Source organism: Triturus cristatus, chromosome 1_2, assembly GCF_964204655.1.
Source record: "Triturus cristatus chromosome 1_2, aTriCri1.1, whole genome shotgun sequence".
Classification (NCBI taxonomy): Eukaryota; Metazoa; Chordata; class Amphibia; order Caudata; family Salamandridae; genus Triturus; species Triturus cristatus.
Window position 1 is genome coordinate 993618028 of NC_140580.1, and position 13661 is coordinate 993631688.

Here is a 13661-nt window from a genome sequence, read left to right on the forward strand (position 1 = left end):
TTTGTTCGTTTGCATCGGGAATATATTGGCTAATGCATATGATGCAAACTGGATCGCTAACGCAGCTGAGGAAGTGGAAACTGCGTTGCCAGAAGTGAGGAGCCCGATAGTAGCCCCAGCCCTCCGCACAATCGGAGTATCAGCCGCGGCGCACCAGGACTGGAGGAAAAGCAAGATGCGTATCAAAGCAGCTAAGGATTTGTAGGCAAGCAGAATCAAGAAAAGTGTAAGTGTGCGTTGGTAGGAGAAATTGTTATAAAGCACAGAGTAATTCAGCCACACATATACAATTTAAAAAGTATTAATATAGCAGGGCAGGAAACACTAAATCCTACCGCTGTCAGCTGCTTGCGTCCGTTTTCATCGGGAATATATAGACTAATGCCTATGATGCAAACTTGATCACTAACGCAGCTGAGGAAGCAGAAACTGCGTGGGAAACAGGGGCTCAAATTGGATCATAAATTCAAAGCTGTTCTGAACAGGGGCCCCCAAAATATGTTTGGCCCAGGGCCCCCAAAATCCTTAAGATGTCCCTGGAAACACATACGTTTGATCAATATCAGGTAGTATATCTTAGGAAGCAAAATTGTGCCCCATGGTCTCGGAGGGGGTGTGGATATCTCGGACACTTGTATATGGACAACCACACTCTTGTTCACCTGTTTGGGAGATTCCCTCGAGGTAATCTCCCAAATATAACATATATAATATATAACATAATTGGTACTACAGTGCTCCTACGTAATCCGCAAGTCGCAGCACGCCTCAGTCCGTAGAGGACTGGGAGGACCCCAATGATGAAGCATGTCACCGTGTTGAAACCCTGGTGAGTGAGGGGGCTCAAGAAATAATTTTTTTTTCTTCTTTCTCTGGTGATTTTCAGAACCCAATTGATTTCTGACATCCTAAATATTTGAAGCTACTTTCTTTTACCTGAAAACTCAGGTTGTTTATGATTCATGTACATTTGGAGGGTGAACCTAGTCTTTTATCTCTATTTCCCCCTATATATTGATAACCACTGTGTCCAGTGCACCTTAATCAGGTCGACTAGGAGTGGTTTTTGCACAGGGCTGGTCCCTGTGTAGTCCTGAGGAAGAGCTAGGGGAAGCTCGAAACTGGTTGACAATATGCTAGGTACACCTATCTCATTATAGCTAGGGCCTTCAGCATATTACCCCGTTTTTAATTTTATTAGCTAGGAGCAAGAATAAAATTATTTGGCCCACTAGTTAATTATTTTAAATACTCACAATATCCCACTCCACTACACTTTCCTGCACTACACATAATTGGTACTACAGTGCTCCTACGTAATCCGCAAGTCGCAGCACGCCTCAGTCCGTAGAGGACTGGGAGGACCCCAATGATGAAGCATGTCACCGTGGGGAAACCCTGGTGAGTGAGGGGACTCAAGAAAGAAGAAAAAATCTTCTTTCTCTGGTGATTTTCAGAACCCAATTGATTTCTGACACCCTAAATATTTGAAGCTAGGTTCTTTTACCTGAAAACTCAGGTTGTTTATGATTCACTGGACACAGTGGCACACCACACATCGAACAGCTGGTCTAGAAGCTGGCACTCCTATCAAAGCCAATGGCTGGAAGGGGCTGACTGACTCACAAACTCTGTGTCGCTCATTCTGAGTTATGTGGACTGGTAACTCTGCATGTTTTTTTAATTGAATAACCACCCATCACAATTATGGGTTTTACCATGTGTGAAAATGCGCCCTCTAAAACCGAATAGCAGGTGGGAAATGTGTAGTGAAAGAGGTCCACGCAGGAAGAATTTAAAACATGAAGTCTTTATTGTAGTTAACAGCAAGTAGATATGTAGTAGATCAGAGCCCGACCAGGAGCTGCATGTCAGCTGCTCAGCCCATGACTAACTGTCACTTCAGCTCTCAGTCCCAACATTCCGAGGCATCATCAGACTCCAACATTCTAATGAGTCAGAGCACAGGCACTGGCTGAGCAGGGGTGGTAAAACACCTTACAATATAAATGCAGGATACTACATATATCCCTTTTCCTTCTAACAGAAGAACAATGCAAAATACAATAAAAGATAACAAGAGTGAACAAAGGACAGAAAGCAAGAAAGGAACAACGGAGTGACAGAGAGAACGTCTAGGAAAAGTGTGGGCAAGACAGAGCGAACAGTCAGGAAGGAGAATACGAAGAAGAAGCAAAGGGCAAGAATACCCAAGTGGAAAAGACCCAAACACTCCAACAAAGAAACGAATACGGAAACACAGGAGCACCGAACAGGAGAGAGAGCAGAGATAGGTGAAAGAAGCAAAGAGAGAATAAGAACAAAAGGTAGATGCATACCACCAACAGAGGGTAGGAAGAATAAGGAAGCAGAAGAAAAAGAGAAGTAAACAACCAAAGAACAGAGAGACATAGACGCACCAAGGACAAACCCCCGAACGCACCCACTGGCCAGGCAGGAAGGGAAGGAAGAACAAGGCACGACGCAAACCGGACACCAGCCTACACACAGACACAGAGAGGAGGGAAAGCGTATCTCCTCCGGAACAGGGAAGAAAAAGAATGGAAAATAACAGGAGAAAAGGCTGGAGACAAGGCAAGACAACAGGCAATGTAAGTCCAAAGACCAAGGATGAAAATAGGTATGACATCACAAGGAAAGCTGGACATGAGAGAAAACGGAGAAGAGGAAAAGAAATACAATAGTGCAACTGATCCTCTCCCAATTTTCAAAAAGACAATAGATCGATAAAGAGAATAACATTGAGTTGAAAAAACAGCAATGTGACTAAATGTAGAAATGCAAAATCAGCGAATGGGACTAAGACCCATGACCGTCCTCTACTCCTATGCAAGAGTGTGAGGAGCACTGTAAATGGGACTATGACCCATAGTGTGAAAGCCTGTGAATGGACAACCCCCATGTAGAGGTAAAGTGCAGAATAGAAATGGTTCAAAAACCCATAAGACACACCCTGTGTGAGGGTAGCAATGTAAATGGGAATGTAACCCATGTAACGGTGCCCTGAGTAAGGGTACCTGTGTAAAAGAAAGCGGTGCCCTGTGTAAGGGTGAACACCGTGAGTGGCCTGAGTAGGCAAAAATATGTGAGGAAATGGGGCTAGTACCCATTCCGATCCCTATGTAGAGAAAAATAATGTTAACTTTTGAATACAAACATGAACCCTAAGAAGGTAAATACCCAGAGTCCATACCTGCAAAACGTACCCCATGTAGGCAAGTGAATATGGGCAAATGGGGCTAGTACCCATTCCCATCCCTGTGTAGGGAAGAAAGTAGCCCATGTAGGCAAGTGAATATGGATAAATGGGGCTAGTACCCATTCCCATCCCTGTGTAGGGAAGAAAATAGCCCATGTGGGCAAGTGTACTATGTGAGAAATATGGTTTTAAAACCCATTGCTATCCCCATGTAGGGAAGCAAAAAGTATATGGTGAACACAAGCGAAAGAATCCAAAAAGGTGTGTACCTTAGCTCAGACATGTAAGGTAATGTGCCAATGAAAAATAATGTGCAACTATATTTGACTGAACAAAGCATAAAAATACGGACAGTAGCTGTATGAAATGTACAAAGAGCTAAAACAAAAGTGAACTAGCATAATAATATTCAAGCAATACAGTAGGCATTAATATTAAGTCACATTACAATACATTTGATGACTGCAAAAGTTAAAGATGTGCGAGATACTGTAATGTTGCGTCATACACTAGTGTTAGAAACGCCATCACATTAAACTTTTCACGACTCAGCATGCTGTAAAAATGAAACCATACTGAAGATCGGCACAGTAGTGTTGAACCCTTCTCTTCAAATGTGCAAAAAAAACAGTAAAGAAAAGTCCGTGCTGCTCGTCTGCATTGTTGTTTTGAAAACTCCCCTTTACTGGATAACAAACAGCAGAGGCACGTCCGAGCCTCTAATCGGCCCCATTGTGTTGTACACTGGTCAGAAATGTATGTCTGTAGGAAGAGATACGACGTACAATTGCGCAGTGCCTGATGGCTACCAGCGCGTTGGTGCAGGCAGGCGTCAACAAGCAGCTAAAGCAGAGTTAGAGCCTGACGTCATAGAGGGTTCATGAGGAGAATCCGCGCAGTCCGCTGAATGAAGAGAACAGGGCGCGCTGAAGTCACTGAAGAAGAACAACGGAAGAAACGTTCATAACTGCCGCAATACCGGTAAGGCAGTTATTCTGTGGAGAATGCCGGGCCCCGGGGGAAGCAGAGTCGCAGACTAGTCTTCCCCCGGTGTTATTCGCGCGAGGGTAGGACCAGGTAGGGTCAAGGGGTGGAGTTAGGGGGTGGGTATATGAGCGCAGGGGAGCAAGGCGACTTCCTCTTCCTGCGCTCGGCACCATCGGGAGGGTTTAGCAAAGGGGAGTGTGTGGAGAGTAGTGTAGGGCTAGGCCTGGCAATAGTTTCTGTGGGTATAGCTGTTGCAGTGTCAGGCGGGAATCGCGATTATGGCGCACGACGGAGGCGACGGTGTGGCGACCTCTGAGGAGGTGAGGCGGGCGTTGTTGGTTCTGGGGGTGGCCGGGAGGGAGGATCTCCTGCGGCCCGGTGTGCTGGGGGAGGCGTGGGTGGGCTTCGAGAGGGCCCCGCGGTTGGCCTCGGCGGGGGTGGCGGCGGCGGTATTGGCATGTCAGGAGGAGCCGCCGCCACCGCTGGTTCCCTGGGGTCTGCGTGGGAGGGGGCGGGGCACGGGCTGAGCGAGTCAGGCGCGTGGAGGCCGGCGCAGGAGCCTGCCTCCGCATCTTCGTTTCCCCCCGCTGACCTTCCAGGCCCATGAGGCTGAAGGGGGCGTGTCCTCGGTTGGGTCCGTGGAGGAGCGGCTCCCGGGGGCGTTGTCAGAGGCTGGGCGGGCTGGTGATTCGGTGGGTGCGGCGGGCCTGGGAGCGGGGGGGCCCGGGGTCGGACTGCTGGTTGCTGGAGAGGGCGGGGAGCCTGAGGCTGGGGAGGTGGGGGGAGAAGGGGGGTCGGGGGCTACAGGAGGGGCGGAGGGCGCGTTGGTTGGCGCGGAGGGGGTGGGGGGGGCTGTGGGGGCGGCGGTTGATGTGCCCCTTGATTTGTCCCGGGGGTCTCGGGCCTCTACTCCAGGCGTGGCAGGTTTGGGCGTGGGGGGGCAGGGAGGGGGGGCTGTCGCGGGTCCGTCCGGGGGGTTCCGCCTCTGGTGGGGTCCACTCATGTTGGTTTTGGGCCACATGAAGGGGGGTTTTTGGGCTCCTGCCCCCCCCCCTCCGCTTCCGGGTTGGGGCGCTTGGACGTGGGAGGATAGGCTCCGGGAACAGCGCATTTTGGCGCTAATGGCTGACGTGAGGCGGGCAGAGCAGGACGGGCTGAGGGCGGGGGCGGTGTGGGAGGCCGTGGCTGTGGAGCCCCCGTCGCCCACGTCGGCGGAGGAGAGGTGGGCGGAGCAAGAGGAGTTAGCGAGGGTGGAGGAGGCGATGTCGCGGGTGGGGGGGGCTGTCAGGGGATCGCGGAAGCAGGCAGGGACGGCCAGGACGGCTTTGAGGCCCGATGCTGCCGGGGCACACTCAGGTTTGAGCGACCTGGGGGGTCGGGGGGGATCCAAGCCGGCGGCTGTCGGCAGAATTCGGGGGAGTACGGTGGGGCGCAAGACGGCCCCTTGCCGCCGTCACGAAGCAGTAGGGCGGTCCGCGGCGGCCATCCCTCCAGCACGGGAGCGGGCATCGGCAGCGGGGGGGAAGGGGTCACGCATGTCTGGCGCTGTGAGTGGCAAGGGTGTGAAGAGAGCGGTGAGGGAGGTGCTGTGGGTGCCTGACAGTGTGGAGGCGGATGTGGAGTTGGATTATGAGGCGGACAGTGATGAGCTTGAGGAGGGGGAGGTGCGGGATGACTGTGACAGGACAGGAGCAGGCAAGGACAACAGTGAGGTTGGTGTGTTACAGGTGCCCCAGAGACCGGTGGACAAAGAGACGGTGGAGGCGCGACGGGCGGCCCCCTCCGGAGGACGGCTTAGCGAGCGACATCCGACTTTGACAGGTGAGCAGGCGTGGTGGTCGGTGTGGGACGGGGGTCCCAAGGGTGGGAGGAAGAAGGCTTGTAGGTCGGTAGGGGTGGGAGAGGGTTCCGTGAGGGAAGTGGTGGTGGCTCCAAAGGGCGGGCTCACGAGTGAGGACAAATCGGTCGGGAGCAAGGCGGTGACTTCAGCGGGGGTGCAGACGGAGAAGGATGGGGGCAAGGAGGAGGCGTTCAGGGAGTAAACTCCCGAAAAAGCTGCCCTACATGGGCCTGGCTATGCCGTTGGGGTCGCACTTGTCGGAAAAAATTAAGGGGAAGATCTGGAAACATGAGTACGTGGACGTGTTTAAACTACTCCATAGGGAGGTGCAGGCGAAGGAGGGCTCCAAGGAGGAGGAGTGGGAGCTGACTCGGCGGCCGAGGGTACCGGTGACCATGGAGAATTGGACCTCGGCCTTTCTCATTTATGCGAGTATATATTGCGAGAAGCATCCCGACAGGGCAATCGCATTGTTGAAATATATGGACATAATCAGGAAGGCTCAGATGCAGTTTGGGGGTTTCGCCTGGCTGAGTTACGATGAGGAATTCAGGGCACGGGTCAGTGCGAACCCCGAGAAGCACTGGGGTGAGGTGGACCAGGAATTATGGATGCAATGGATGGCGTCCACGCATTCCTCCGCGTCGACTCACACAGCGAGTGGTTTACCGGTCACGTACCGGTCTTTTCAGACGCGTCCCGCCCACACTGGGGCGGGGGGGTCCACAGCAACTACAAGTGGGGCTGGACAGGCTAGCAAGCCCGGCACTTACAATACCGGGGACTGTTGGAGTTACAATCGGGGATATTGTTCCAGGTACCCGTGCAAGTTCAAGCACGAGTGTTCTAAGTGCGGGGGGAAGCACGCCCTTACGCAATGTCTTACACTCGCCACTCCTTCCGAACAATGGCGGAATTCCAAGGGGAGGGGGCAGGCTGGACAGAAGGGCCCCTACACCGGTTAAGGTGGAGGCGATGGCCCCGTGGCTCTCCCGTTACCCGTACAGGGAGGCCGCCTTAAAGATTCAATGGGGCTTTACGGAAGGTTTTCGGGTCGGGTATCAAGGTCCCAGATCACGGAGATGAGCCGACAATCTCAAATCGGCGAAGGAATTGCCGAGGGTGGTGGCGGCCAAACTCTTGAAGGAGGTGGAGGAGGGGAGGATTGCGGGCCCCTTTTATGACTGGCCGATGGAGGATTTGATCATTTCTCCACTGGGGGTGGTGCCCAAAAAGGAGGAGGGGGAGTTTCGCATGATTCATCACCTATCGTGGCCGGAGGGACAGTCAGTGAATGATTTCATCGCGGAGGAGGATTCCCGGGTGCTGTATGCGTCGGTGGATGATGCGATCTGCCTTGTGTGGGTGTGTGGGCCGGGGGCGGAATTGGCGAAATGTGACGTGAAGTCGGCTTTCCGCTTGCTGCCTATACACCCGACGGATTTTGCGCTCCTCGGGATGCAGTTCGGGGGGGCCATCTTCGTGGACAAAGTCCTGCCCATGGGGTGTGCGATTTCGTGCGCATTGTTCGAAATGTTTAGCACCTTCCTGCAGTGGGCATTCACGCAGCGGAGTGGGCACCGGGATGTCACGCACTATCTGGCCGATTTCCTCTTCCTTGGGAGGGCAGGTTCGGGGGACAGTGGCAGGGCTCTGTCAGGGTTCCAGGAGTTGGCGAGGGGATTTGGGGTTCCTTTGGCGCCCGAAAAGACGAGTGGGCCGGGTTGCATTTTGACATTCTTGGGCATTGAGCTAGATTCCATCCAATGGACAGCGAGGATCCCGGTCGCGAAGGTAGTGGAAATTCAGGAGTGCCTCCAATGGGCGATTGGTGAGAAACGGATCGCGTTGCGGGCGGTGCAGCGGCTGCTGGGGTTCTTGAACTTTGCATGCAGGGTGGTCAGGGCGGGGCGGACGTTCTGCAGACGGCTCGGCATGGCCATGTCGGGGGCAGTGCTTCCACACCACAGGGTCAGGATCTCCATGGGAGTGAGGGCGGATCTGCGGACATGGTTGATGTTCTTGATGGATTTCAATGGGGTCTCCTTGGACTTTGTGGAGGAAAACACGGTTTGGCAAATCCAAATTTACTCTGATGCAGCTGGGGCGGATGGCTTTGGTATTTTCTGGGACGGGAGGTGGTGCGCAGAGACCTGGCCGGAGCACTGGAGGAAGCAGGGGAGGAGCATTACCTTTTTGGAATTCTTTCCTTTGTTGGTGGCGCTGGAAGTGTGGGGTTCTGAGTTTCAAAACAGGGCGGTGTTGTTCCATGTGGACAACATGACGGTGGTCGAGTTGGTCAACCGGCAGAGGGCAAGGGACCTGAGGGTGTTGCGTTTGTTGAGAAGTTTCATGCTGAAGTGTTTGCGTCTGAATGGGATTTTTCGAGCCAAGCATGTTCCGGGGGCGAATAATGACATTGCGGATGCTTTGTCTCGTTCGCAGTGGCAGCGATTCCGGCGACTGGCACCTAGAGCAGATCTGTGCAAGACGGGGCTGCCAGATGGCATTTGGGCCGTGGGGGAGTGAGGGTAGTAGGCCTAGTGGAGAATTCTGTTGCTGTTACCACCAGGCGGACCTACAGACTGGCGTGGGCAGAGTTTGTCGCTTTTATGGGTTGGAGCGGGGCTTCTGAGGCTGGGGAACAGGTGGTGGTGGAGCGTGGAGTGTTACAGTTTGTACTGCACTGCGTGGATAAGGGGTTGTCGGCTGCAACCATTTCAGGAAAGTTGGCAGGGGTGTCCTTTTATTGCTGTTTGTTTTTTGGTTTTGACCCTACCAAAAGTGTGATTGTTAGTAGGGTGTTGCGGGGTTGGGGCAGGGAGAGAGCGGGGGGGACTGTACCGAGGGAGGCCATAACGTTTGAGGTGTTGGTCCGGTTGGTTGCGGCATTGCCGCTCTGTTGTTATGATGAGTTTGAGGTTCGGATTTTTCGCTTGTGTATGATCTGGATGTTTTTTGGGGCATTTCGGGTTTCTGAATTACTGGGCACGCGTGCAGGGGAGGGGCGGAGGTATGAGGACATCAGATTGGATGCGGGGCGTCTGGGGATTTGGCTCGGTCGGTCGAAGACAGACCAGTTGGGCCGGGGTAAGTGGGTTTGGTTGAATGAGATTCGGCGAGGGGGTGTGTGCCCGGTGGCTGAGTGGCGGGCGTTTGTGAGTGCGATGCAGCTTGGGGTAGGGGAAATATTTTGTCACAGGTCAGGGGCCCGGGTGACGGCTGGCCAGTTGTTGGCGGTGTTGCGCATGGCATTGGTGCGTGTGGGTTTGGAGCCGGCGGATTTTGGATCTCACTCATTTCGGATTGCGGCGGCGACAGCGGCAGCCCGGCTGGGGTGGTCCTGGGATAGGATTCGGCAGATTGGGAGATGGAGGTCAAGGTGTTGTGAGCGATATGTGCGGAAGTGATAGGGTGGGGTGCAGGGAGTGGGGGTCGGATGGGGATGGGAGTGGCTTTCTTTTGTGTGTCTCTAACCTATGTTTCTCTCTTAGGTTGCGTGGGAGGCCCTGGGGCCAAGACGGTCACATGGATCGTGGGGCATTCCTTTGTGCACTGGGCGTCAAAATACACGGAGCAACAGGTGTACGGCCGTAACCTGGGACTCAAAGGAAAACATCACGAAGTGCACTGGTGGGGTAAAGGGGGAATGCGATGGGGGGCACTACTGCCCTGGCTCGCGAAGATGGTCCCACAGAAGGGTTGCCCGGATCTGTTGAATATACACTTGGGGGAGAATGATTTGGTTCGGCTGTCGGGTTTGGCGCTCTTACAGCTGATGCAGAGAGACTTGGAGGTACTAAAGCACAGACTGGCAGGGGCTTGCATTGCCTGGACTGAGTTTGTTCCGAGGAGGATCTGGAGGGGAGCTGTTAAGCATGGGGCAATTGAAAAGGCGCGACGGAAACTGAACAGAGCTATGCGAGTTTTTTGTGGGGAAAAAGACATTAAGGTGATCAGTCACCCGGGACTACGACTGGAGGAACCACTGTTATTTAGGGATGACGGGGTGCATCTGTCTAGACTGGGGAACGCCTACTACATGATGGAGATGAGGGATGTGGTCAGCAAGCTCTGGAATGAGGCAATCTGGTGTTGCAGGGGTGTGTGAGGGGTCCTGGCCTAGGGGGTGGGGCAGGTATCCGCCCTACAGGGGGCTACCTGGTTGGCGGTACTTTGGAGGGGTGGGGGGAGTCATTAGCGGGCACACCCATCCCTCGGGGGGGGAAGAGTGAATGAGGTGGGGGTATTGGAGGCGTGAGTGAAATGGCCGAGGAGAGCCGGGAGGATGCAAGGAGGTTTGTGGAATGGTGAGGAACGGAAGGGGCATGGTGTGGTACAAAAGGGGAGTGTGGAGTGGGTGAAAGGAGTGAAGGATGGTAGAGTGTTGTGGGAAAGTTTTATTCAGATAATGTTTGGTTATTGTTTAATGTTGTGCAGCCTGGTCCTAATAAATGGCATTTTACGCTAAAGACACGGTGTGGTCTGTTTATTGCGCGATGGCAGGGCTGAAGAGTAAATGCGCAATGAAGACATGAATACGCACGGCAAATAAAAATAACTTGAATCACCATGCAGAACTTGTAAAGGGCGATGACATGGAAACAGTTTTCTTAAGGCACCGACCAGAATAATGTCGAAAAATGTCAATGTCTCAATAGGCGAAAACTTCACCATTTAAACGCAAAATAAGCATCCACCAGGCACAGGCAAATAATAAGCTAAGTTTTAAGTCAGCACAAAGACCTGTAGGTGTTCCTCTTCTATCAAAGACAAAACACGTAACCACAGAGTCCATTAATGCCAACGATATTCCTCACATGTTTTCAACAGTATTGCCTCTCAAAGATCACCGGAACACTGTAGATGTAGGGTGATTCCAGACAATGAATGTGGCAAAGGTGGAAGCTTTTACTTAGTATATGATGACACACTTGAAATACGTTGAGTAACATCAACGCATATGGAGATCGGCAAAATGTGAACAAGATCACACAGTGCAGGGAGCGCAGTGGAACAGCATCAAACACAAAGTTCTCGGTCATACACTGTAAACTCCCATAAGAATGTAGCCAGATCTTCCATGATCACAAACTCTTACCACAGTTTATAAATAGTGGTGTAAAGACGGGAGTCAGAAAGTTGTAAAAAGCACGTGTCAGTGTAGCAGACAGAGATGGTAAAGCCAAAGTCCAGGAGGAGTAGAGAGGATGAGCACAACACGCCTGGGCTAGGGCTGGCTGATGGTGAGGCCACTGGTGGGGCTTAAAGGCGTAGTGCTTAATGCTTACTTGTTTCTTGATAGCTTCTTTTCTTTGTAGTAGTTGTTTCTTCTTTATGGTCATCTTTGTAGTTCTGTGAGCAAAACGTCTGTTTCTTGTTTGTAGTTATTACCATCTTGTGGATACCTCTTCTTCTTAGTTAGTTTTTATTTGCCACTGTAGTTTCTGTAGATTGCGCCATCTCCATGTTCACCTGTGTTCGCCAGGTACCATAGATTTGCTTGTTCTACGTAGGTACGTCACTAACTCGTCGCCATAAAATGTAGTGAAGGAGGTCCACGCAGGAAGAATTTAAAACATGAAGTCTTTATTGTAGTTAACAGCAAGTAGATATGTAGTAGATCAGAGCCCCACCAGGAGCTGCCTGTCAGCTGCTCAGCCCATGACTAACTGTCACTTCAGCTCTCAGTCCCAACATTCCGAGGCATCATCAGACTCCAACATTCTAATGAGTCAGAGCACAGGCATTGGCTGAGCAGGGGTGGTAAAACACCTTACAATATAAATGCAGGATACTACAAAATGTTTATGGAAAATGGCCTGCAATTTGAGAACCACATGTAGTAATATGCCTGGTGATTCCAAGGCTGGGACATTTTTCCCCCTACCGAACCAAACACTTGTGATGAACGGTAAAAGGGGTGATGATGCCATCCGAAATGAGTAACACCGGCCTAGTAGTACCACTCTGTCTTGAGATCCCTTGCAGAATCAGGGCATTATAATATCCCGGCGGTTCAACAACAAGAGAAATGACACTCCAGTAAGCCAATGCCTAAAGGAGGCTCGCCCAAAGCCTTCTTATGATATAAGCATCATGAATAGTAGTGGTGGTAGTAATAGCGTAGTATGTTTGGAAAGGTTGTCGAAAACCTAAAACTGTCTCCAGGCCAGACCTAAAAAGGAAGTCCACAGCAATAAAGTGAGCTTGTGGTGTTGATTCTGTGGGTCTTTGGTTCAAAACAGTACTTGTAACAAAGATTGCTCAATTGCTCCTGAATCCCATTGGCCCAGGGATCTGGCCTGACCTACATACATTAACTGGACTAGGATCTCCTGGGATCTGGCCTGACCTACATACATACACTGCCTAGGATCTCCTGGGATCTGGCTTGACCTACATGCATTAACTGGACTGGGATCTCCTGGGATCTAGCCTGACCTACATACGTTCACTGCCTAGGATCTCCTGGGATCTGGCTTGACCTACATATATACACTGCCTAGGATCTCCTGGGATCTGGCTTGACCTACATACATACATTCACTGGTTTAGGATCTCCAGGGATCTGGCCTCACCAACATACATTCACTGGACTAGGATCTCCTGGGATTTGGCCTGACCTACATACATTAATTGGCCTAGGAACTCCTGGGATCTGGCCTGACCTACATACATTCACTGGACTAGAAACTCCTGGGATCTGGCCTGACCTACATACATTCACTGGACTAGGATCTCCTGGGATCTGGCCTGACCTACGTACATTCACTGGCTTAGGATCTCCTGGGATCTGGCCTGACCAACATACATTCACTGGACTAGGATCTCCTAGTTTTGGTTTGCCAAAAAGATCATTCATCAGAGACAGTTGTCTCCAAAGAGCTTTGTCGCTTTCTCTCTCACGTAACCTGAAGAAGCTCACAAGGGGCTCTTACGTTCTGAAACATTTTGGACCAGACTCACCAAAGTAGATTTGGTCAAAAATGTAAATTCGCTACCAAATTTAAATTTATTATGCCTGCCAGGAATTCACAAAATGATTGTCTGCAAGTGTGCGCTCATTTACGTGGGTAGAGATCTCCATGAGTGCGTAGTTCTACAAGCCTGTAATCTGTTGTCTAGGGGTAGATTGCAAAAGCCCTTGAGCTGTTTGGCAGTATTTACAAACTCCTGTGGAATGGGTCACCCCCCCCCCCCAAATTAGTTGGGGATGTATGGGAAGAACTTTCTTTAATGGTGGGGGGGCGGCGGGTTGTGTATTTGTACGTAGAATTCTATTCTCCACTGAGCAGAGTTCTCTGCTGTAGAGAACTCCGCAGAATCGGAAGACTCCCGCTGCGATTGTCTGGTGTTCTTCACAGAAACACACATGTAGTTTTCCATGCATGTCCCTCGAAGTGTTTGTGAATTCCAGAAAGTAGCAAACAGTGCTTAATTTGAGCAGGTGGATTCCGGTGCTCCTTACAGCACTTAATTACCGGGATCGGCACGTAATTTCTGGAATCTGCACTTATGACAGCTACCTCAAGGTGGCTCTGTTTGCGCAATTTAAATATGAGCAGAAAAACTGTTGTTTGCTAATTCAATATACATTGAAAACAACTAATG

At 51.4% G+C, this 13661-nt stretch overlaps 1 protein-coding gene across 1 annotated transcript; it reads left to right on the forward strand.

Annotated features, from left to right (window-relative positions):
* Positions 1–5742: 5742 nt before the first annotated feature.
* Positions 5743–10158, forward strand: LOC146868553 (uncharacterized). The gene is made up of 2 exons (XM_085624132.1): positions 5743–6028; positions 9542–10158. Exons 1-2 carry the CDS (start codon positions 5743–5745, stop codon positions 10156–10158), a joined length of 903 nt encoding a protein of 300 aa, XP_085480258.1.
* Positions 10159–13661: the final 3503 nt, after the last annotated feature.

What these genes read in the sequence shown, in the direction of transcription:
- LOC146868553 (XM_085624132.1), top strand. Translation starts at nt 5,743, where the DNA reads ATGTCTGGCGCTGTGAGTGGCAAGGGTGTGAAGAGAGCGGTGAGGGAG. An exon ending in GCGACATCCGACTTTGACAG is followed by an intron (nt 6,029 to 9,541) that starts GTGAGCAGGCGT and finishes TTTCTCTCTTAG; the next exon opens with GTTGCGTGGGAGGCCCTGGG.